Here is a 26526-nt window from a genome sequence, read left to right as displayed (position 1 = left end):
CCCCACAAGTGAAGCTTATTATAAGAACACTTTTTAGAAACAGTTTAGAAATGTTTAGAAACACATTTTAGAAACAGTTAAATAACAAAAAAATTTTCAGATATCTATGATGTTTCTTCATTTGGAAAATTATATGAACACTCAATTCCATCAAGAAAACAAATGACAAATGCACTAGTGGAAGTATTTTTTCCAAATTATAGTAAAGCAAAAACTGGTTATGTTTCCATGTGTAAAAGGAGAGTGCTGTTGATTCTCAAGTTGTTAGAGGAAGAGGAAAATATTGCAAATTTTTTGTGATTGACTCCTTCTAAGAGTTACTAAACAAGCCTTTCAGTAACATCTGACCAAGGTCTTTCAACATCATGAACTAAAACAAACAGTCTTCCAAACAGCACTTATGACTGAAAACCCTCACTCACAGTAAATTACCAATTTACCAAGTAGTTTAGCAACAAAGAACAATCGGTCAGCCCTTCCACTAATGCATAAATCAAGTTATGGAAACCATAAAATATGACAAACTGTTGAAATGCAGATGTTTATGGCCAAATCCTAAATCTGACCTACATCATCAAAAGGTTTGTTTGTTTAACATCCTCAAAGTCAAATATCTGCAGTAAAATCTATCTCTCCTGGTTCTTTGCACTGCCATAAGGTCAATGTATTCCAAACAAATGGATATGGAGCTTTTAACAACTGTTACACAAGGCTCAAATATCCACAGTGGGGGAAAATGCCATCAAGAGAAAAAGGTATAAAAGCCTTTGTTAAGCTGTTAAATCAAACATGCAAAAATAAAATTAAAAAAAGAACTGCCTAATTTCAGGGAAGCAGATTTAAGCAAGAGGCGTTATGAATGCAATAAAACATAGTTTAAATATTTTAATGATGTTAATAAATAGAAAATACATATCTAATTGATAACAAAAGTATGGACATAGTAATTTTATATATTATACACACAGACACACACAAACATAAACAAAGATTGGAGAAGAATTTGGAATACTTTCAACATTTAAATTATTGACTGGGATGTTTTTCTACAAAATTGTTTATATAACGAAGAAGACTTTGTGAAAAAATATGAGAAATTATACATTACAAACTGCATAATACTCATCAGTTAGTTTTTCCTAATTCCAAATATGCAGAAAATTATGTCTAAAATTTGTATCAGTTAAGTCCACTAATTCTGACATTCCTTTCAGAATAGAAAAGTGCAACTGTTCTTGATGTAAGTTAAAATGTATTTTATATATTTACAATGTTCGCTCCACATTAGATATTACCAAATCTGGCTATGTGTCCAATCACCTGGGGAACTTTCAAAAAATAAGTTCCTGGGGCCCATCTCTTAGAGATTCTGATTTGGAAAGTCTGGAGCAGATAGCAGGAATCAGTATCTACGATATAATATAAAGCTCATGTTGGTGTATTAAGGGAATTCCTCCTCTGATTCAGCTAGCTCTTGGACGGGTGGTCCCTTCTTTCACGGCTTTTCAAACATTACTGTGCATACAAATCACCTGCGGATGTCATTAAGAAGCAGATTCTGATTTCGTAGGTCTGGGATGAGACGTAGGAACCTGTAGTTCTAACAAGCTGATGTCTATGCTGCTGGTCCAGGGACCACACTTTGAGTAGTAAGACTTTATGGGCTCTTTCAGTCTTTTCACAGGTGAATGATAGAAGGCAGTCCCCAAAGCGGTCCCTACCACTAGAATATTTTAAGTTTTACCTAAGCATCCTTTAGCATAGCTAGGGTATACAATTTGCAAAATATTTGACATATCTTTACTATGTATCCTACTACCAAGTGAATGGAAATGATTTCCCCCATTTACAGACAGAGTATCACTAAAAGATGAGTGTTACCAATGTCACAATGCAGAGAGGAAATTAAAATGTACATAATTTTCACTATATATACAAGAATGTTGATCACAACCATATTTATAATAGTGAAATACTGGAGAAAATTCTAGATGTCCATCAATAGAGGACTGATTAAATAACTTATAAAGGTGTCTATTAAAAATAATAATTTAATTCACAATTACTGGTAATGAAAAGATGTTCATGGTAAGTAAAAAGAAAAGGTTTTCAAAACCTTATAGTAACGATCCCACTTTGTGGGGAAAAAATAGTCATACACATATTTGAAAAAAAAAAAAAAGAGTCCAGAAAGATATATACTGTTAAAAAGCATCCTCAAAATAGTGGAATTTCAGGTGATTTTGAAGTTTATTTGTTCACATGACCTAATATTTCTACTATGACACAGACCTTATAAAATTCTGAAAGGGGAACAAGGGGGTGAAAAGAAAACCAAGCAAACCCACAGATGCATACACCTTTCAAGAACTACTAGAATGGCTTGACTGCTAGGTAACTTGCATTCCAGAGAGCCAAGGGACTTCCTACATTCAAAGCACTTTTGAAAGCTTGTTAAAATTGCAGTCTTATATCCCACCCCAGACTTACTGAATCTGAATCTCTGACAATAGGCTCTGGAATCCGCATATGAAGCAAACACTAACTCTTACAGACAGTGAAGTTTCAAAACCATGTTGTTCAACAAAAAGCTCCCTAGAAATGCAGGGACCTGGACTAAATTTCAACCTATCTAAAAGGCAACCTAGAGCAAATTCAGAATGGGTGAAATCACAGCACCTACATACACATCCACATGCACAGAGACCATTGGAATCTGAATAACAACAAAAACCTGTACTTAGTGACTTGCTCTATTCAATCTTAATTTTAAGCATCTCATGTGAACACTGATATTTCCCATGGGCTGACTGAGGTCACAAAGGTTTTCTTTATATTTGAACTATATCTGTCTGAAACTATTCTTATTATAACCCCTTCTATGATGTTCTGTCCCCATTTAGTCCTTCATTAGTTAAAAGTACCACACAAATATTATGAAACCAAATATCGAGGAAATTCAACTAGTCTCCTGTTGTTTTCATTTCTCCTTTCTAAACACATTCCAGTTGACTAACCTCAGTAGGTTCTGGTGATTATTTCTTCCAGAGATGCTCTTTGAGGTAAATTTAAAGCATGGACAAGTTTGTATTATAGAAATCCTCAAAGAATCAAGCATAACATTTTCTGTTCTGAAAAACACCATATGAACCCAAAAATTTGTTGAAAGAAAAAGAGAAAAGGGAGGTATCACGCTAAATATATCCCTGACATATCACATTCCCAAATACTTAGTACAACAATCAATTAACTAATAAGGCAACTAACTAAAACTTACTAAAAGTTTTCAAAATGAGACCTCAAGAGTTTGGGGGATTTCCCAATGTTAATAAATTAAGAGCATTTTCTTAAAGAAAGCATTGATAGATTTTTCCCCCTTTAAAACAGGAGAGAAAACAACAGGAGGAAAAAAAAGGCTGCCATGAGCTCCTAAGAGGATCTAGGAAAAGAGCATAATTTCAGGGAGCTGGGGGACAAGCCTTTCATTTTATTTTAATCCATGATATATATTAATCCTGGATCACTCAGAAGGCCAGGCCTGCTAAAACTGGAATTTATTAAAACCAAGAAGATTATATACCCACCTGCAGCTCACACCAAGCAACCTCAACCCATGTTTCAGTGTCCAATCCTTTATATACTGTTTTAAATGCTCCTCTTCCCAGCTCTATGTCGAATTTCAGGAACCTGCCACTAGGAGAAGTAGCTACGGCCTTCATTTCTGCTTCTTCTTCCATTTCCTTTTCATTTTTCTCCTTGAGACAATCTTTTGAGGACTCTGAAATTGCCTTTGAACACTGTTCGTATTTAACTTCTTGTCCACCTCCTAGCACATTTGTAGGAAGCTTTTCTACTCTTGGAATATTTGTTGTGGTCTTCATTCTCTCATCTTTGGAGGAAGATGCAGCAACTTTATCATCTTCCATCATCTCAACACTCTTTCGGAAGAATCTCTTCCTTTCTATAGTTTCCCCAGAAGCAGAAAAGGTACTATTTTTTTCTTTCAGTCTAGCTTCCACTGTCAAAGTTGCTGCAAGCTGAGGAGCTCTGTCTTCCAGTGAAACTCCATCAGGTTTCTCAGAATCTTCTGTGCTAGCTGGCTCTCCTGAATCAGTAGCCATTGTAATTGAGGTTGGCACTAAAATTTTTCCTGTTCCACTCTTTAGTCCAGTTACATCTCAGGTATCAGAATTATCAGAATGGACTTCCGTTTATTTAGTCATGTTTCCATAGCAACCTGAAGGGGAGGGAAAGGATATTTTAAAATCACCCCACAAAGGAAATCATTAAGGAGAAAACAAGTCACCTGATTGTTTAATCCCTTTTTTCTTAATAAGAAGTTTGTTCTTTTTCTGTTCAATCTTAGCAACCAGGAGACTCTAGGGACTGTGTCTTATCTTGTTTACCACCACAGTCCTCAGTGCCTAGCACACTACTTGGCATATATAGCCCAATAAATCTTCATATTGCATGAATGTTGGTTAAGAACTTAGTTCTCAGCACCATCTATCAATCCATCATATTTAAAACAAGTATCCAGAACTTAGCTACAAGGTAACACACAATAAGTAAAATAAGCACATAATTTCTCAGTGAGTGGTTTTTATCTAAAATTCTGAAATTAATCCAATTGTAGTATTTTTTAATTGTGGTAAAATATACTTAATATCAAATTAACATTTAACCATTTTTCGGCATACAATTCAGTTGCATTAAGTACATTCACAATGTTGTACAATCACTACCACTATCCATTTCCAGAACTTTTTCATCATTCCAAACTGAAATTCTATATCCGTTAAACTCCCTATCTCCCCAGCCTCTGGTAATCTCTATTCTACTTTCTGTCCCTATGAACTTGCTTATTCTAGGTACTTCATATAAGTGGAATCATACAATATTTGTCCTTTTGTGTCTGGCTTAGTTCACTTCATGTAATACTTAAAGTTCATTCATGTTGTAGCATGTATCAGAATTTTATTCCTTTTTAAGGCTCAACAATATTCCATTGTGTGGATAGACCACATTTTGTTTCTCCATCCATCGTCAATGGATTGGTTTTTGTTTTGTTTTGTTTTTTACCTTTTAACTATTGTGAATAATGCTGCTATGAATATCTAATGGTAGTTCCAAATAATGTAAATACTTGTTAGTGAGCTTACCCTCAAATATTAACAGAAAGAAACTGCTGTCAAATAGTAACACACTACACTAAAAAAATGGCAAGAAAGACTTAAAAATATGCATCCTCTTGAACCAGCAATTCTACTTATAGGAACTTGCCTCAGAAAATAGTCAAGAATCTGGGCAAAGATTTAACTATAGCACTTACAATTTGGAAAAACTATCCTAAACATAAGCCTAATAGGGGTTTAGTTAAATATCAAAATGAGATGTGACACAGCATTAAGAAACACTGCAGTTTTGGGGCGTCTGGCTGGCTCAGCTGGTAGAGCGTGTGACTCTTGATCTCAGGGTCATGAGTTCAAGCCCCATGTTGGGCATGGAGCCTACCTAAAAAACAAAAAAATTTTTTTAAAAAACTGCAGTTTTTAGTGAGATGAAAAGACGTTCCCTATATGTTATATGGTTAAATGAAAAAAGAAATATATACAACAAGCTTCCATACACACATGTACACACTATATTAACTCTGAATGGTGGAATTATGAACTTTTTTTCTTTCTGTTTTCTTGTATTTTCTAAAACTTTCCACAATCAACATGTGGAAATATGTGGAATCTATAAGGAAAAGAAAAGTTTTTCACAAATGGTCAAACTACCAATAAGAAAATTCTTCCCTTCCCACCACAAACATGCATCACAAAGTTAAGCCTATATACCTATTATCATGTTATGTGCCTCAAAAGACACAATTTGTCATGTCAAACCAAGCATACACAGAAATACCAAATTTGAAAAACTGAAGAAAACCAACCCTGAACTAAACAAAAAGGAGAAACACCCCAAATTGTTCTACACATTTAACACAATTCCTATCAAAATTCCAGCTGGTTTCGTTGCAGAAATTAACCAGCTGATCCTAAAATTCATATAGAACTTCAAGAGACCCAGAAGAGCCAAAACCAAAACCATCTTGAAAAAGAGCAAAGTTGGAAGAGTCACCCTTCCCAATTTTAAAACCTACTACAAAGCTATAGTATTAAGACAGTGTGATACTGGCATAAGGATGCATAGATAAATGGAGTAAAAATAAAGAGTCCAGAAAAACCCCCACATATTCATAGTTGATTAATTTTCAAAAAGGGTGCCAAGAAAATTTAATAAAGAACAGTCTTTTCAACAAATGGTGCTGGGGCTACTGGATATCTACATGTAAAAACCTGAAGTCAGATACTCTAAGTAAGGTTTCCTGGAAAAGATAACCAAACTGAGTCTTGAAGAAAGAAAATTAGCTGATCCAAGCAAAGAGAAGATCACAAGCAAAGTCATGAAACAGTATGAAGTAAGTGCATATGAATGGTACCATGAATAGTTTACTCACATATTAGAAGCAGGTAGATGAGGACAGAGAGGCAGATAGTCACCAAGGATTTCTATGCCATACAATGTAAAACAAGGAGACCAATTAGAGAGCTACTGCCACAATCCAGGAAACAGATGTTGAGTTTCACTGAAAATAGTGGCAAGAGGGACAGATTCAAGACATGTTAAGCAAATAATAAATGCAAGATTTACCATCAAAATGAATATGGTTGTGAGGCAAAAGAAGTGTCTATAAAAACTCCCAGAAATTTGCCTATCAGATGACAGGACTAGAAAATAACTGTGTTAATACCAAAGCTAAGAAGTGCTCTGTGAGGTTACACTGCCAAATCAATACACTTTAAAAGTCATCTAATAAGACTAGTATCGCCTGCAAGTGAGAAAAAGTATCTAACAATGCCTCACTGAGGTAGAGATTTTTTCTTTAACTTATTCTAACATAATTTTAGACTTGGAAAAAAAAAACCCTGCAAGAATATACAAAGAATCCAGTATACCCTTCACTCACATTTCCCAAATGTAAACATTTTAGGTGTGATATTCTTAAGTAAGAATAATATTATTCACTTCACTTAACTAAAGGTCACTTATCCAGAAACCTCAAGAGCACAGATCCACATGTAAGATAAAAAGACTTCTAAGCAGACAAAAATAGGTAAAATTAGAGAATTTAAGTTGGGAAAAACCTTCAAACATTTTTAACTGCATAACCTCTTTTTAAAAATTAAATGTTGGGATGCCTGGGTGGCTCAGTTGTTAAGCGCCTGCCTTCGGCTCAGGTCATGATCCCGGAGTCCTGGGATCAAGTCCCGCATCAGGCTCCTTGCTCAGCAGGAGTGATCTCTTCTGCCTGCCCCTCCCCCTGCTTGTGCTCATGTTCTCTCTCTCTGACAAATAAATAAATAAACTCTTAAAAAAAAGAAAAAGAAAAATATAAATCTTACTCAGAATCCTAATATAAAAATAGTAGTGTTGCTCTGGTATAGTAATTCTAACATATTTGATCACCTGGTTTCCCAAACTATAAGGATAAGAAGAGACAATTAAGAGGAATGGGGAAATGAGTGTTCCCCCCAGTCTTCTAAATTCTAAAAAAAAAAAACCCAAGACAAAAATGTTCCTAGAGACAAAGAGGGACATTGGTAAGTATTAGAAAACTGGAAAGAAATAAACAATTCAATAATAACAGTAGAATATTTTAATATCCCATTCTCAGTGATGGAGAGAACAACTAGACAGAAAAGCAAAAAGAATCTGGAAAACTTGGCCAATACAACCAACCAACTTGACCTAACTGCCATCTATAGAACACTCCTAATAAGAGCAAAATATACATTCTTTTCAAGCATACATGCAAAAATCTCCAGAGCAAATCATATACAATACATCTCAATAAATTTAAAAGAACTGAAATCAAACAAACTATGCTCTCCTACCACAAAAGAATTAAATTAGAAATGAACAACAGAATAAGGATAGATGTATATAATTGACCCTTGAATAACATGGGTTTGAACTGTGCAGGTCCACTTATAGGTGGATATTTTACAGTACAGTACTGTGAATTTGCTTTCTCTTCTTTTGATTTTCTTAATAACATTTTTTCCATAGCTTACTTTATTGTAAGAATACAGTATATAATACATATAACATACACAATATGTGTTAATTGTTTATGTTATTGGTAAAGCTTTGGTACACTATTATTACTAAGTTTTTAGAGTCAAAAGTTATATAAGCAGATTTTCAACTGCACAGGGGTTGGTACCCCTAACCCTCACATTGTTCAAGGGTCAATTGTAGATCAATGGAATAGAATTGAGAGTCTAGAAGTAAACATGAACATTTATGGGCGCCTGGGTGGCTCAGTTGGTTTAGCGACTGCCTTCGGCTCAGGTCATGATCCTGGAGTCCCGGGATCGAGTCCCACATCGGGCTCCCTGCTCGGCAGGGAGTCTGCTTCTCCCTCTGACCCTCTCATGCTCTCTCTGTCTCATTCTCTCTCAAATAAATAAATAAAATCTTTAAAAAAAAAAAAAAAAAAAGAACATTTATGGTCAACTGACTTTCAAAAAAGAGGCCAAGACCACTGAATGGGAAAAGAACAGTCTTTCAACAAAAGGTGCTGGGACAGTTGGATATATCCACAAAGAAAAGAGTAAAGTTGGACTCCTACCTCACACCATACAAAAAAATGAACTCAAAGTGGATCATAGACCTAACGTAAGAGCTAAAACTATAAAGCTCTTAGAAAAAAACATTGAAGTGAATCTTAGTGACTTTGGGTTAAGCAATGATTTCCCAGATACAATAACAAAAATACAAGTGATAAAAGAGAAATTGAGAAGACAGACCTATTCAAAATTTAAAACTTTTGTGCTTCAAAGGATGCCATCGAGAAGGTGAAAAGCAAAAAGGCTGACCGAAAATATGTGCAAATCATATATCTGATAAGGGACTGGTAGTCAGAATATATAAGGAATTCTTTTTTTTTTTTTTTAAGATTTTATTTGTCAGAGGGACAGAGAAAGAGAGAGCAAGTGAGCAAGCACAAGCAGGGGGAGCAGTAGGCAGAGGGAAAAGCAGGCTCCCCGCCGAGCAGGGAGCCTGATGTGGGGCTCCATCCCAGGACACTGGGATCATGACCTGAGCCAAAGGCAGATGCTTAACTGACTGAGCCACCCAGGCGTCCCTATATAAGGAATTCTTACAACTCAATAATGAAAAGATAAATAATCCAATGGGCTCAAGATCTGAATAGACATTTCTCTAAATAAGATATACAAATAGCCAATAAACACATGAAAAGATGTTACATATTACTCTTTAGAGAAATGCAACTCAAAACCACAGTGAAATATTACTTCATACCCATGAAGATGGCTATGACAAAAAAGACAGACAGTAACAAGTATTGGTAAGGATGTGGAAAAATGGACCCCTTATACACTGCTGGTGGGAATGTAGAATGGTGCAGCTGCTTCAGAACACAGCCTAGCAGTTCCTCAACAAATTAAGCATTGAGTTACTATATGACACCATCTTCCCAAGAGAAATGACAACATATGTCCACACAAAACTTGTACACAAGTATCCACAGCAACATTATTCACAATAGCCAAAAGGTGGAAACAATCCAAATGTCTGTCAACTGATGGATAAACAAAATGTGTTATATCCATGCAATAGAATACTATTTGGCAATGCAAAGGAATGAGCTACGGATACATGCTACAACAAGGATAAACCTTGAAAACATTTTGCTAAGTGAAAGAAGCCAGAGGAAAAGACAACATGCTATACGGTTCCATTTATATGAAAAGTCTAGAATATGTAAATCTATAGAAACAGAAAATAGATTAGTAGTCACCTGGGGCTGAAGTATATAAGAACAGGACTGACTGCAAACTGGCACAAGGGATCTTTTGGGGGTGACAGCAATGTTCTAAAATGAGATTGAAATCAAGATCACACAATTCTATAATTTACTAAAAATCATTTACATTTATATTGGTGAATTTTATGGTATATAAATTATATCTCAATAAAATATGATGTCTCTCTTAAGAATCTTAAAACATTTTGACTAAAATCAAAGCCATAATATCAAATATGCCTTTTTAAAATTATATTCTCTATCTTCCCCCCCTCCTCCCCCCAATTTTGTCCATTCTCTTTATCTTCAGCCTGGCCTCCAGGGTTGAGAATCATTGTTCTGAAGGGAAAAGACCTGACATCAATAAATAATGAAAAACAAATTTTTAAAACTAGGCCAAGAACTTCACTAAGCATAGACTATCTAAGGCCTTTCCATCATGATCCATTAGCTTCTTGTCCATAAAAGAGATGTTCAGAACACAGGCTTTGGAGTGGGAATCAAATCTTGGTTCTGCCTCTCATTCCTCAAAGGAGATTTGAGGCCAATTACTTTACCTCATTCATTCTTGATTTCATTTGTGAAATCTCACAGGACTGATATGAAAATATACATATAAACTACTTAGCACGGTGCCTGGCACAGTATAATAATCAATAAATAGAAGCTTTTATTTTCTACATCTTAATGACCCCTAGGGGCAGCGTTGTATTAAAGCACTATTCAACAATACTCTAAAAAACATTAAATGATTTTCAGTAGACTCACTTAGAAAGGCTGATAAGTATATAATGCATTCTTTTAAAGCTTTCCAGTAATAAACCATGTTGGCATTGCTTCAGTGACCAGGAAACATCTCTTCTACATTCAGCAATGCAGAAACATACCTCAGTGAAATAGTCCACAAAAATCAGGCCTCAAAACTGAAGCCTCTTACTAAGTTCAACAGCTATATATCTTAACCTTTGCATGACCATTTTTTCCTTCATAAAATGGTAACAAACTAGGAATATGTATAAAGATAACCTCAAAAGCACTTCCATAGAGATTGAAATTATAGGGAAAAATCTCACACATGTGTACCCTATATCTACTCCTTTAGCCTGTTTGATATATAATCCTGGAGCATTTGAGTGAAAAGTTTGAAATAATATTCCCCCATAGCTTATTATGGTTCTATCTATGAGAAATTCAGCATAAAAATCAGTATTTTGTTAATCAATGGCTCAAGAATTTCAACTTCTGGAACCAGCAATTGAAAGAATGCATATAAAGTCAACCTACTTAATGGGAGAAAATATTTGCAAATGACATATCTGATAAGGAATTAATATCCAAGATATACCAAGAACTCATACAACTCAACACCCAAAAAACAAATAATCCAATTAAAAACGGACAGGGGCGCCTGGGTGGCTCAGTTGGTTAACCGTCCGGCTCTTGATTTCGGCTCAGGTCATGATCTCAGGGTTGTGAGCTCCAGCTCCGAGCTCAGCATGGCAGCGTCTGCTTGAGATTCTCTCCCTCTCCCTGTGCCCCTCTCCCCTCTCGCACTAAATAAATAAATAAATAAATAAATAAATAAATAAATAAATAAATAAAAATCTTTTTTAAAAATGGGCAGAAGACCTGAATAGACATTTTTCCAAAGAAGACAAAGAGATGGCCAAGAGAAACATGAAAAGATGCTCAACATGGGGCACCCAGCTGGCTCAGCAGGTAGAACATGCAACTCTTGATCTCAGGGTCATGAATTTGAGCCCCACGTTAGGCACAGAGCTTACTTTAAAAAAAGTTCAATATTACAAATTATTAGGGAAATGCAAATCAAAACCACAGTATCATCTCACACCTGTCAGAATGGCTAGTATCAAAAAGACAAGAAATAACCAGTGTTGACAAGGATGTGAGGGGAGTGAGGGGATAGGCAAAATAGGGAAAGTGATTAAGAGATACAAACTTCCAGTTCTAAAATAAGTAAGTCACAGAGATGAAAACTACAGCATAGGGAATATAGTCAATTATATTGTGATAACTTTGTATGGTGACAGATGGTAACTACACTTACTGTGGTGAGCACTGCATAATGTATAGAATTGTCAAATTACTATGTAGTACACACCTAAAATTAGTACAATGTTGTATGTCAAGTATAATTCAATAAAAATTTTTAATAAATTGTCCGAATTACACAGTAAATTTCCCATTAATAATCCTCTCTCTCTCATATAGCTATAGTCACATCAATAAACATTTACCAAGTGCCAAGCACTGTCAGGATCTGGGGATAAAAGAAAAAAAGTCCTTATCCTCAAGGAGCCTACAGTTTACTCAAGTTTAACATATACTACTGTTGACTTCTGGTTCAAGAAGATGAACTGAACACTTATATCTCTTATACTTTCCAAGACCCTGGAAAAGCGATGGTAAAAAAAAGTACAAAAGTACGTCACAAGCCAAGGACACAGATGGAAAATGGCATAGGAAATACAAGATTTCAATAATTTCTGACAGACAGCAGACAGGAAAGAACTGCCTAGTAACACAAATCAAAGGATACTACAACCTAAAATATGTAATAGAAATGGTTCCAACCCAGGATGGAGAAGACATGCAGGACCAAACCCCAGAGATAAGTGATCCCATAAAGCGCCAGAGCTAAAAAAAAAAAAAAAAGGCCGAAAAAAAGGGACTAATTGAAGGTCTGAATTATGACACAGTTGATGAACTCTCCTCCCTATTCCACCAAAGACAAAAATCCTTGCACACAGAATACCAAATTCAGCAAATCCAGATGAACAAGGGCACCCCAGAGCAAAGCCCTTTGCCCTCTGGTATTTGGGTCCTCCAAGTGTTAATAGCCAGCTGTCCACCCACTCACCCCAAAATAAAGCCTACCAGTTGACAACCCTGTCTCCGTACACAGAACTCCCAGTCAGCCCTTCTACTAGCTCATTCTTAAATATGGACAGAATCAGGAGACGGCCATTTGGAGAAAACCTGTAACAAAGAAAAGAAAGATCAAGAGAAACAAAAATGTTCTTGGAGGAGTTGAAATAATTCAAGAAACCATTTTTAATTTTTAAAAATATAGTCCTAAAATTCAAAAATCAAAGAGGTATATAATTAACAGGTTCCCTCCCAACGCTGTTTCCCATCCATTCAGTTCCCACCACTCCCCCAACAGGTAACCACTCATTAGATTATTGTGTAGCCCTCTGGAGTTTCTTTAGGCAAATAAGCAAATATAAATATATGTTCTCTTTCTCCTTCCCTACATAAAAAGTAGCATAGTATATATCAAACTTTTGTTTATAGTCACAACAACTTGATATTTTTTCCCTGTCACTACATAGAGGTTCCTCATTCTTATTTTTTAAAACCTATATAGTATATAGTATTCAATTATTTGCTATGTTATTTGTTATGACAAATAGCATTGCACATTTTGCATATATGTGTGTGGGTGTGTGTGTATATATGTATTTCCTGAAATGAGATTGTTGGAGCAAAAGAAATTTGCATATTCAACTTTTATTGAAGTATGCTAATATATCCAGAATAATACACATAATACATGTGTATCTATATATAATGCTGCCAAACTGCCTTCCATGGGCATTGTACCAATTCAAACTCCCACCTACAACGTGTAAAAGTGTCCTTTACCCCATAGCCTTGACAACAAAAAAGGTGTTATCAAACGTTTTGACTTTTAACACTCCAATAGATTTTTAAAAGGAATCTCAGTGTGGTTTTAATTAGCATTTATCTTATGAGTGAGGTTAAGCATCTTTCACATAAACAATAATTAAAGTCATGAATAAGTCAAGAATTCTTATTATCGCTGCTACCACTTAAGGAAATAAAACAAGATGTATGAATATTGGAAAGTAGGACACAAAATTCAAAACTTGCAAGCTATATGATTATCTATCTAGAAAATCCAAGCAAATCAACTAAAAACTGTAATAGGAACTAACAAGAGAGCCCAACAGAAAGGCCAAAGATGAAATCAACAAACAGAAATCAATAGCTTTGCTATACATCGGCAATAATCAGCTAGAAAATGTAATTTAAACAACAGCTATTCTAAGGTGAGGGACCTGTAGGTGGGCAGCACTAGGAAGGGGAGAGAAAGGCTGGGTGTCTGGAGGAAGACAGGTCACTGAGATTTTAAATACACACACACTATCCTGTACATAAGAGCAACAGAGCTATAACATACTCATCTAGGAATAAACTCAAGAAGAAATATGCAATACCTATATAAAGAAAGCTGTAATATAATACAGCTATATTAAGTTAAATAATGTAGCTTCAGCACAGAACAGACAGTATAATAAACATTGTCAGAATAACTGTCTATAAGGTGGGGGAGGGAATGTTAAAGCCCTACTTAAAACCAGTCACAAAAATAAATTCCAGGTAGGTTAAAGAGCTAAACGTAAAAGCAAAACTATACAACTATTAAAAGAAAATATGGCTGAATAGATTTCTAACCTGAAGAAAGGCTTTCATAAAAAGACAAAATGCAAAGACCATTAATAAAAAGCTAACACATTTGCCCATTTGACCATGAACAAGGTTAAAAGCTAAGCAACAGACTGGGAGCAAACATTTGCAACATGTATAGCAAAGCATTAATATCCAGAATATACAAAGAACTAAAAAAATTAGTAAGAAATGCAAATGGCCAATATGTGGATGATAGGAGGATGGCTCAAACTCTTTAGTAAGCAGGGACATGCAAATTCAAACAATTTAATATCATTTTTTATCCATCAGATGAGCCAAAAAATCTGTTAATATTACATTTCAAGAAGCATATGAGAAATTCAGCACTTCATGCACTCTTGGCACACAAACTGGAATAGCCTTTTCATTTGACAAATTCCAAGTATCTTAATGCATACTTATCACCAGTAATTACACTTTTTAGTATCTACCTGAGAAATATTCTTGTATGTATACAAATATGCATGCATTAGGACTTTTACTGAAGCATTGTTTGGAATAGCAAAAAATACTGAGAAGAACTTAAATATCCATGTATAAGAGAATGGTAAAGTAAGCCTTGGTACATCTGTACTATGTAACAATATGCATCTGTTTAAAAAATGAGAGATGATATATACTAGTGTATAAAAATCTCTTACACATAAATACTATTAAGTGAAAAAAAAACAAATTATAGTATAGCATATACAACATATTATTTATGTGGAAAAAAACCCACAAAACCTTATGTTTCTAAATGTACTCACATATGTCTAAATGCATATAAAAAAGCCTGGAAAGATATGCTCTTAATTTATCCTGCAGATTAAACACTATGTATTCATTAAAAAGAATGATGTGAACATACATATATGGACATGAAAAGAGCCCTAAGTCATATTCTTTGGGAAAAGAGCAAGTCATAACATATTTATTTTTTATTTGCATATGCATATACATGTAAATACAGAGAAAAAGGACTGTACAAGTTCACAGTCAATTCTTTTTTAAGATTTTTTTTTATTATTTTTAAGTAATCTCTACACCCAACAATGGGGCTTGAACTTATAACCCCAAGATCAAGAGTTGCATGCTCTACCAACTGAGCCAGCCTGGTGCCCCTACAGTCAACTCTTAATAATAGTTACCCACTGGAGGGCAGAAATTATGTAAAGGTGGACCTTAAGGTTTTACTTTTTTTTTCAAGATTTTATTTATTTTTTTGACAGAGAGAGACACAGCGAGAGAGGGAACACAAGCAGGGGGAGTGGGAGAGGGAGAAGCAGGCTTCCCACTGAGCAGGGAGCCTGATGTGGGGCTCAATGCCAGGACCCTGGGACCATGACCTGAGCTGAAGGCAGACACTTAACGACTGAGCCACCCAGGCGCCCCTGGACCTTAAGGTTTTAATCTACCTCTATGTTATTTTAATCCTTTAAAGCAGAATTGTCCATCAACAACCTGCATAAAAGAACCAGTTAAGGATATTATCATTTCTCAAAATAACTGAAGGAAGAAGAAAACTAGTAAGGTATGTACAATATAAATCCAAATAAATATCAATTAACACTTACTGAATGCTTTGTGCCAAGCACCATAAGCCCCTTCATGCATTTTCTCATGTAAATATCACAAAAATCTTGAGGTAGATAATATTTTTACTCCCATTTTACAAATGAGGAAAATAGGCTCAAAAAATTAAGTTAATTGTCTAAAATCACATAGCCAGTAAACCAAGGCCAGAATTCAACTCAGGCACTGGACTCCCAAGTCCACTCTTTATTCATAATACGAGGCCACATATGACGTGGAGCCACATGCATAACACTATACACAGTCCTGTATGGCACAGATACATACAATGCATAACCACATCACAGTCCTTGGGAGTTTATAACACTAAAACTATCTTCTTCCTCACTGCCATCATCCAGTTTTGCTTTGGCAAGATCATTTCCTCAATTAAAGATGCTCATTTTGTGTGAAGAAATTTCTGGGTCCAAATTAGAAAAGGGGTTGAGATCATCTCCATCTTCTTTCATTATCAAAATTAAACAATTTATATTTATTGGGGCACCTGGCTTTATATTTATCAATCACCTACCCTCAAATCCCTAATTAACACTTTATTCTGCCTAACCCTTTACAACAGTGGTGGCAAAACTACATACAGCCCGCAAGCCAAACTCACTTCACCCCACTGCCAGTTTTTGTGCAGCAGGTAACCTGAGAAAATTTTTTATATTTTTAAATGGTTGGGGAAAAAATCAAAAGAAGAATAGTATTTCATGACAGAAAAATTATTCAAAATTCATGTTTCAATGTTCATAAATAGTTTTATTGGAACACAGCCACACTCATTCATTTACATATTGCCTATGGCTGCTACAACAGCAGAGCTGAGTTGTTGCAACAGACTTCATGGCCTGCAAAGCCTGAAATATTTACAATCTGGTCCTTTACAGAAAAGTTTATCAAACCTTGCTTTATAGTTTCCATAAGAACTTCATCTATTTAACTCAATTACTCCTAACAACAACCCCGAGAGCTATGTGGTATTACCCCAAATTCAGAAAATTAGGAAGGCTCAGAAAAGTTTAGCATCTCGCCCAAGTCATAAAGCTAGTAAGTGAAGAGGAGAATTCTGGAACCCCAGTTTTCTAGCTCCAAATCCAACATACTTTCTACCACACTACCACTTTCTAAGAACCCAACCCCTCCTGATTAATCAATGAGTTTAGATATTTGGTGCTAAAATTTACCAGATGGTTAGAAACATGAAAGCTTTAAATTGGTAGGAAAATACTGCTCAATCAAGAAACTTTGACTCCAAAAATGTGTTAATAGAATACACTGTATTTCATACATGGTTGTATAATTTACAAAGTATATTTTCTCACTTAATTAGCCAAAAACAAAACAAAACAAAACAAAACCTGCAAAACAGGTAGGGCTTTTGCTTTGTTTAGTAACAAATGAGGAAATCGATGCTTACAGACTTACACAAGATTACACTGAGGGCAAGACTAGAACCCAGGCTGACTCCTACTCCAGTGACATTTTCAATTGGGAACATGGTCTCTTCTCATAAGGAATGTACCTGTTTTTTTTTTCCCTTAGAAACAAAAGCATGTAACTCACACATTGAAAATATTAAGAAACCTGAAGTGTTTAGAAGAGATAAATTAACAATTTAACAAAATAACAATTAACAGAAAGGATACTAAGAATTGCTGGTCTCTTAACATTCAGATCTCAAAGAAACCTTCCAAACTAACCACCTGAGCTAAAGAGTCTTCTCTCTAACATCCCAGCACCCTTTAAAAAAATTTCTTTTCAGGGTGCCTGGCTGGCTCAGTCAGTGAAGCATGTGACTCTTGATCTCGGGGTTGTGGGTTTGAGCCCCACGTTGGGTGTAGAGATTACTTAAAAATAAAATCTTTTAGGGGCACCTGGGTGGCTCAGTCGTTAAGCGTCTGCCTTCGGCTTAGGTCATGATCCCGGGGTCCTGGGATCGAGCCCCACATCGGGCTCCTTGCTCGGCGGGAGGCCTGCTTCTCCCTCTCCCACTGCCCCTGCTTGTGTTCCCTCTGTCGCTGTGTCTTTCTCTGGCAAATAAATAAATAAAATCTTAAAAAAATAAAAAATAAAAAATAAAATCTTTTAAAAAACACATTCTTCTCAGCATTTATGTTCTGATATATTTGTTGACTGTCTGTTGTCCTCCAACTATAACGTTACCTCAAAGAGAGCAGGGTCATTGCCTGCTTTGCTTCCTTTTCATCTATTCCCAACACATCAACCCTGCACACTGGAGGAACACAATAAATATTTGTTGAATGAATGGTAGAACCTTACAAATATGTTGGGTAAGTCATACTCCAAAATTCATTGGGACTAACAGCTTCAGAGTAAGTTATCAGGACATTTGAAAGCTTCCTTAGTAAATGAACCGCATATCTTCAAGGGTTTGTTTTTTTTTTTTTTTTTTTTCTCTTGCTAGAAACCTTCAAAGGCTAACTCTGAATGGAAATGCCATAGTAGCTCATCAGGACAAAAATTATTCTCTAGGCAGCACTGGATATCATCAGAGCTGAACTAGCACCCCATAGGTCTTGGGGCTGATCAAGCCAATTTCCCATTCTTCTATTAAACACACCCCCCAGTGTTTAAAACAATTCAAAATAACGTCCCTATTTTAATTACACTTAACTAGAGGCTGAGATTTACCAACCAATTGTGCTGTGCTAAATTTTAATTCTCATTTTTACAAGTAACGGAACTAAAATAATCTTACATGATTCCTAAATGAATAGGACAATGTACAGGTGATTATAGCCTAAGCTACAAATAAAAAGTCTCCACAAGGTACTGATTGATATATGTTTTGGTCAAGAAGCTGGCTCACAATCAGAAACCAAATAACACGTAGATATGGCTGCTTTTAGGATAAATCCAATGCCAATTTCTTGTTAATTATAAACTAAATCTGCTTTTTTCCCCTAGTTTTAAGCAAAGATTTCACCCTATACAAACAATCTGAAAACAAAAATAATACTCTTTATAAAAAAATAAAACAAAATACTTATGTAACTTTACCATAAGGATTATCTAGCTTGCCATATTGAAGTTTCCTGATCACGAAAGTCTCACTGCCTCATAAAGAGCTTTAGAATATCCCCACTCTTCAAATATAAAGCATGACCTTCAAAAATGCATTTAGAAATATTTCTCCTCCACAAATGCCCAAAGAATAACTAGATATTGCCACAAAATAGTTTCATTTAAATACATGTATAGTATCGTGTATTATGTATTTTTTTATTGAAGTATAGTTGACACAAAATGTTACATTAGTTTCAGGCAAACAACATAGTGTTTCCACAAGTCTATACATTATGCTATGCTCACCACAAGCACAGCTACCATCTGTCACCATACAACGCTATTACAATACCATTAACTATGTTCCCTAGGCTGTACCTTTTATCCTTGTAACTTATTACTTCCATAACTGGAAGCCTATACCTCCCATCCCCTTATCTACTTTATAGTTTATAAAACTTCAAGATAATCCACATGCAAAAGAATACAGCTGGACCCTTACCTCATACTATATACAAAAATTAACTCAAAATGGATCAAAGACCTCAATATTAAAGCTAAAACAATAAAACTCTTCAAAGAAGAGATGGGGTAAATCTTCTTTGTATTGGATTTGGCAGTGGTTTCTTAAATATAACACAGAAAGCACAAGCAACAACAACAACAAAAAAATAGATAAATTGGGGCACCTGGGTGGCTCAGTCGTTAAGCGTCTGCCTTCGGCTCAGGTCATGATCTCAGGATCCTGGGATCCATCCCCGCATCGGGCTCCCTACTCAGTGGGAAGCCTGCTTCTCCCTCTCCCACTCCCCCTGCTTGTGTCCCCTCTCTTGCTGTGTCTCTGTCAAATAAATAAATAAAATCTTAAAAAAAAATAGATAAGTTGGACTTCAAATTTCAAAATTTTTGTGCACCAAAAGACACTATCTACAACGTAAAAAAAAAAAACAACTCTGAATGGAAGAAAATATTTGCAAATCATATGTCTGACCGGGGTCTAGTATTTAGAATATATTCTTTAAAAACTCCTTCAAGTCAGCATTAAAAAAAAAATTTTTTTAATGGGCAGAAGACTTAGTTCTCCAAAGAAGAAATTCAAATAGCCACAACCACATGAAAAGATGCTACACATCATTAGTCATTATAGAAAGACAAATAAAAACCACAATGAGATCCCATTTCACACCCACTTAGGATGGTCATAAAGCACACAAACAAACAAAAAACCCAGAAAGTAACAAATGTTGGTGAGGATGTGAAGAAACTGGAACCCTTGTACATTGCTGGTGGGAATGTGAAATGGTGCAGTCACTATGGAAAACAGTTTAGTGGTTCCTCAACAAGTTAAACAGAATTACCATATGACCCAATAATTCCACTTCTAGGTACATACCTGAAAGAACTGAAAACAGGTGCTCAAACAAAAACGTGTACACAAATATTCATACCAGCATTATTCACAAAAGCCAAAAGGTAGAAAGATCCCAAATGTCTATGAACTGATGAATAAATAAACAAAATGTAGTATATCCATACAAGGGAATATTATTCAATCATAAAAAAGGAATGCAATATAGGGGCACCTGGCTGGCTCAGTCGGAAGAGCATGCAACTCTTGATCTTGGGATTGTGAGTTTAAGACCCACCTTGGATGTAGAGATTACTAAATAAAATAAACTTTTAAAAAAAGGAATGAAATACTGATACATGCCACAATACTAGTGAACCTCAAAAACATGTGAAGTGAAAAAAGCCAGACAATAAGGTAATATAATGCATGATTTCATTTATATGAAATAGGCAAGTCCATAGAGAGGGCAGATTAGTGGTTGCCAGGGGCTGGGAGGAAAGGGGAATGGGAAGCGACAGTTTAATGAGTGCAGGGTTTCCTTTTGGGGTGATGAAAATGTTTTGGAACTGGATGTGCAAAATCATGAAGGTACTTAATGACACTGAATTGTACACTCTAAAATGGTACATTATGGGCGCCTGGGTGGCTCAGTTGGTTAAGCAACTGCCTTCGGCTCAGGTCATGATCCTGGAGTCCTGGGATCGAGTCCCGCATCGGGCTCCCTGCTCAGCGGGGAGTCTGCTTCTCCCTCTCCCGCTCCCCCCTCTTGTGCTCTCTCTCTCTCTCAAATAAATAAATAAAATCTTTAAAAAAATAAAAAAATAAAAAAAAATAAAAAATAAAATGGTACATTATGTTATATGAATTTTATCACAATAAAGTTACCAGGTAACAGAAAACAATCTTATTTCATTTCTGTTAATGAAAAAAAATACTATTTCCCTGAAGAAAGGGGAACTAAAGGCTCATTACTGCAGTAACTTAACCTCAACATTTTCTAAACCAAGTATCTCATGACAAGCTCTATGAAAACAATTTAAAATGGCATCAAATTCTACTCTTGAAGTTTTGGGGATTTCTGAATGAATGGTTTTATAGATGTCCTTTACAATCATCAAATATCTCCTAACAGTGCCATAAATTTTATGATCTCAAACAAAAAATGGGAAAAAACCCACCTCTCTGAAAGTATTCTGGGTTTTAGCCAAAAGAAATAATCAAGTATATCTGCAAATAGAACTGGTCTACTTATACTAAGAAGGGTTACTGAGAAAGGGTTTTTTTTTCTTACACACAATCCCCCCCCCAACAAACATATACACAAAAATTTAGACCTTCTGTTAATTTTTTAAAGTAAATTATCTGACTAGAAATCTTATAATAATATAACAATTCTCATTTATTTCTGACTACTCTGGTTCTATGTAACCACTGGCTTTATCACTTACTGGCTAACTAATGTACACTTTAATGAAAAATTCCTGTATTTTATGGAAGAAAGTTAAAGTCCAAATTACAGAAATTTAACTCCTAAAACACTATAGAATAATTACATCAACAAATGTAGACTTGTGATATGAGAATCAACATTGGTCTAGAAGTCAAAATTCCAGGGTCCACCACTTAACTTACTAGGGCAGCTCTTATCTTTCTGGGCTTTATTTTCTCTCTTAAGTATAAAAAGGCAAATACCTTTCCTGCCTGCCTACCGACAGAAGTACGGTAATAAAAATATGTACAAGGTGTGATGGGACCACTGAAGAGGGGCACCTAATGTAGCTTGGTGGAGGATGCTGGGAAAAGGAAAAAAGCGGGGGGAGCAGGAAAGGCTTTGGGGAATAACTAATGACAGAGGTTAGTCTAAAAAGAATGAGCTCAAATTCAAAGGGAACGGAAGAGAGAGCATGGGGGGGGGCAGGGGCATCAGAAGCAAAAGAGAGATGAACATCAAAAATCTGCTTGTGTTGTTCCCCTTCTTAAATAGTCAAAGGCTCCTAATTCTGCAGGGTAGTCCTTCACCCCAGCCTCAATCTAAGATTCCAGCCTTATCTCTTTCCACTCCCCAGATATACCAAGATTACACTTCCCAGCCTCAAAACTTGAACATCTAGTTCAAAATGGGGAGGCTACCTTGCCTGCCAAAATTGGTGCAACATTCCCAGGCTCTCATGTTGCTTTTATACTTCCACTCTACCACTTAATCACTAAGTATTCATCTTAATCTAAGAGAATATGAACATAGTATTAGCTTTTGTATTTAAACTCTGCGTAGCCAAAACAAGGATTACACTCTTTGCAACATCAAAGCAGAATAAAAGAAAAAGGGCATGGGAATGTTCTCAAATTTGCAACATTTCCAAGATAATAAGTATATGTCAGTAAAGTTTGTAAAAAGTAACCATGAAAAGTTACAAATCCATAAACTATTAATCTTGACCCAGAACAGAATGAGACCATCACAAGGCATCCTTACCAGAAGATAAGTAATGTATTCAGAGAACAAAATGTCCTAGTAATCTGCTATAATTTAAACTCACACCAAAAAAAAAGTGCCAATTTTCAAACAAGGTAAATTCAGAATGACCAAAAAAAAAAATCACGTATAATTACTTTAGCATTCAAACTCAGCTTTGGTGCATTTTAGCTATCCTTTAATGCAGGGTATCCTTCCCTTAGGCTGCTGACTTTAAACAATTTTTAAACTCATCAATCTAAAGGTTAGAGACTGTCTAGAAGACACCTGCTGCTTTGTGTCATATACTGAGATCTCTTCAAAAGTTATCTTGGTATTACAACTTACTATAAATGAAAAACAGGTAACAATGCCTCCCCAAATTGGATGCAATCACTACTACACAGAAGATTTTCACAACTTATAGCCTATTATTCATATAATTGTTTTAGTCAAAGGTAATTCTTAAGAAGGAATAGCCATACCGCTCGCATCTGTTTTGAGGGTTCGATTTCATTTTAACAGGGTCTATCAACTCCCAAGAAAGGGAGATACACACGTGCAGGATTTCCACCCACAGCCCACTCCATAAATGTTTCACCACTCTTAACTAGTCCAACAAAACCTCTTTCAGTACAGTGAAGCCACCTCACCACTTTTATCCTAAACCATACCATTTCCTCCCCATCCCCAAGCTGTCAGTCACAGAAAACACCAGCCGTTCCCAAATAACACCTCTCAATCTCCTTGAACCTAACCCACTTACACAACCACACAGCAATATTCTCTCACCCGATCCAGTCCTCTTGACTTTCACACATCAACTGAATCTCTATATTATATCCACTTTCCCCCACCCCATTACCCACTGAAACTCAACTTCCCACACCTGAAGCGATCTCCTCTTTCAGCAGCCTCAATCTCACTTAAATGATCACTCAGTCCTTTGTCAACCATCTCCCGCCTCCCCATGTATCCTCCTCACCTTCCTCATCCCCTAGTCTTCCATCAACTCCCAAAGTTGCCACCCCCAACAAAAACAGAAAAGACAAAAAACGCACCTTAAACCCAAACCTGCCCTTCTCCACTTCCCCCCTTAGAATTTTCCTCTCCGCCTGTTCGCTCAAACGGACAGCAGCTCCGACAACCCCGAAGACCCAAGCCCGGCCTCGTCCCATACCTCTTGGCGACAGCAATCACCCTGCCTCGGTCAAGCCGCCCCCCGCTAGGGCGCTTACTCCGAACAGACTCTTGGCCGCCGCTGCCTCCCTCCATTCATCCCCGGCCCATTCATCTCTCAGCCGGATCCCAGACACGCCCCCCGGCCTCCTCCCTCTCTCCCAGAGCCCCGGCCGGCCCGGGACCCTCACCAGATTAGAGGCTCTCACGGACAGACACTCGGACTCTTTTCGCTTCTCCCTCGCCCTCTTTCAAGCCTCCGCTCGCCCCTCGACGAGCCACACCGTAGAACACACACACATACACACACCGCCTCCTCCTCTATCGCCTCCTCGGATGCTTCTTACTCCCCTCCTCGATGTCTCGAGCTCCGCTCCGCGTTGTGTGCGCGTGCGCGCGCGAGCGTCTCCCGCGAGCCCACCGGGCCAGCTACAGCCGGTAGGTAAAGAGCGGGCGGGGTTAGGGGAGCGGGGTGCGAGCCCAAGCTCGCGCTCGCCCGGGAGCAGAACAGGCGCACGCGTACTCCAGCCAGGGAATTCTGGAGAGGAGAGGGGGGTGGAGGGGGGCGGGGAAGGGAGGGGAGGAAAGAAGAGGGGGAGGGGCGGAGAAAGCCGACGGAGCAGCCCCAACTCCGAACAGCCCCTATCGCTGCGAGGTGCCGAGTGGCTAGCCAACTAGAGCGTGCGCACTCCTCCCCCGCCCTCTTCAGCACAGCGGGAGAGAGGGATGCGCGTCGAGCAGGAGAAAGGCTTCTCTCCTTTCCAAAAAGACACGCGTGACACCTCCTGTGTGTTCAAAAGCTCTGTCTCCACGGCTGCTTTACCTTCTTCCCCTCCAAAAAAGAGAAGTCCAAGCACACACTACTTCCCAGCCACCCACCATCCACTCTGTTATCCGCAAGCCTCTAAATGCAGCAGCTCTGCCGAGATGTGGTACCCGCAGGCACCTTTTCACCCACCACCCCTAACTCCCTTTTTCCAACTCCCGTCTTTTCTCGCGAGACCCATACCTGCCGGCTTCGGGATTAGAAATCGAAGCACAGATTTACAAATACCGGTCTCCCGGTTACGTTGCGAGGGCAACGACCACGGCATGTCCCCCCCACCCCTCAGGACCGCAGTGCGCGCGCGCGGGGGCTGGGCAACAACGAAAGTGGGGATGGGAAAGGGAAGCTATGAAAACGGATTTTTGACGGCATGTAACCGCTAGGCCTGGGCACGTGCCTTGCGCCTCGCAGGCGGGTGCGGTGTACCCTGGGAATTGTAGTTTTTGTTCTCATCTCCAGTCCCATTCCCATCCTCAGCCTTATTTAGGCCTCTGGCCGGGAGGGAAATTACCGACGCCATTTTGCTGGGAACAATGGCCTTCGGCCTAGGCAGTGACGGGTGGGGGAGGGAGTAATGTTTTAAGGGTTCAGTTAACCTCCCCTGGCCCCTCGGTGCCATAGCAACCCCTTCAGAAACCTAGCCCCGCCCCCTCTCTGCTCTGCTGGGCTCCCAGACTGCGCGCATGCGGAAAGGCCACCTCCCTCTTAGGCAGGCTCTCACCATCTCCTACCGCTCACCTCCCTTCTCCTTTAGTTGGTAGTGAATGCTACCTCCTTCAGGCTTTCACTACATGTTAACCTCAGCGCAGCGGCTTTATTTAAGAACTGCTTCCTGCATTGTATCATGCACTGTACAGAATCGTTTCTGTCATTCTCGCATGAATAATCCTGGCTCCATAGAGGAGGAAACTGAGGCTCAGGAGGGGAAAACAGACATGACTTGCTCAAGTTCACATAACTAAGTATGAAGGAGTCAGAACTTGAACCCAAGTGTGCTCACTCTAGAGCCCATGCATTTTTCAATCCCCCAGGCTGCATTTGGTATCTGAGCCACTGAATGAAAGCTCCTAACGGGCAGGATTTCTTTCAAATGCCCCTCAAGCTTTAGCAGGATGCCTTGAGGGTAGGAGGCTGTGTGGAAAACGCCAGGCTAATATTTACAACTGCCCAGCCTCAGGGCCCTATTACAGAGTTCTATCAATCTTCTCTCTCCACTTTTTTTTTCTTTTCCTACCATAGCGCTCACAACCTCAGCCTTTTCAGCTCTTTAAAAAAACATCAATAAAGTTAAATATGAGGTTTCCAGAGTCCAAATGGAGTGGAACGGTGAGAGGCCATGTAGCCCTGTTTGTTGTCTTTACATCTTTCCTCTTGAAAGCCACTTATTGATCCCAGGATTGCCAGAACATGTAAGAAAACCAGACTATGCCCTTAATAGATTCAAATCCCCATCTTCCACTTTTGACAATGGAAAGAGACTCTAAAGGAATGAAATTCGGGGCTAGGAGGTCCAACAATTTCACCTGTGGAGATCCTGGCAAAATTTGGAAGAGTAAGGTGTGATTTCTCCAAATAGGGCCACCACCCTACCTTAAAAGGTCTCTGTGTTCCAAATTAGCTGTAGAATGAATGGAGTCTCCTAAACTCCTTTCCTCACTGCCCCTAAGATAGTCCCTTTTCCCTGTTGAACTGTTGACTACTATGGAGAAAACAGGAAACAGCCAACCACC

At 37.7% G+C, this 26526-nt stretch overlaps 1 protein-coding gene across 4 annotated transcripts in view; it reads right to left on the bottom strand.

Moving 5' to 3' along the window:
• WNK3 (WNK lysine deficient protein kinase 3) overlaps positions 1-25105 on the bottom strand; it is a 164472-nt gene extending 139367 nt beyond the window's left edge. The window contains exons 1-4 of one of the 4 annotated variants that reach the window (XM_078065305.1): positions 24162-24295; positions 12765-12883; positions 9878-9952; positions 3585-4237 (exon numbers count right to left, since the gene is read on the bottom strand). In XM_078065305.1, coding sequence (XP_077921431.1) covers positions 3585-4121 — 537 coding nt within the window. In that variant the 5' untranslated portion in view covers positions 4122-4237; positions 9878-9952; positions 12765-12883; positions 24162-24295. Of the gene's footprint in view, positions 1-3584; positions 4238-9877; positions 9953-12764; positions 12884-24161; positions 24431-24979 lie in introns of those variants that run through there. The other 3 variants (XM_078065306.1, XM_078065307.1, XM_078065304.1) reach the window with 3 other exon arrangements.
• Positions 25106-26526: the final 1421 nt, after the last annotated feature.

Source organism: Halichoerus grypus, chromosome X, assembly GCF_964656455.1.
Source record: "Halichoerus grypus chromosome X, mHalGry1.hap1.1, whole genome shotgun sequence".
Taxonomy (NCBI): domain Eukaryota; kingdom Metazoa; phylum Chordata; class Mammalia; order Carnivora; family Phocidae; genus Halichoerus; species Halichoerus grypus.
This window is presented reverse-complemented; position numbering and strand designations above follow the sequence as displayed.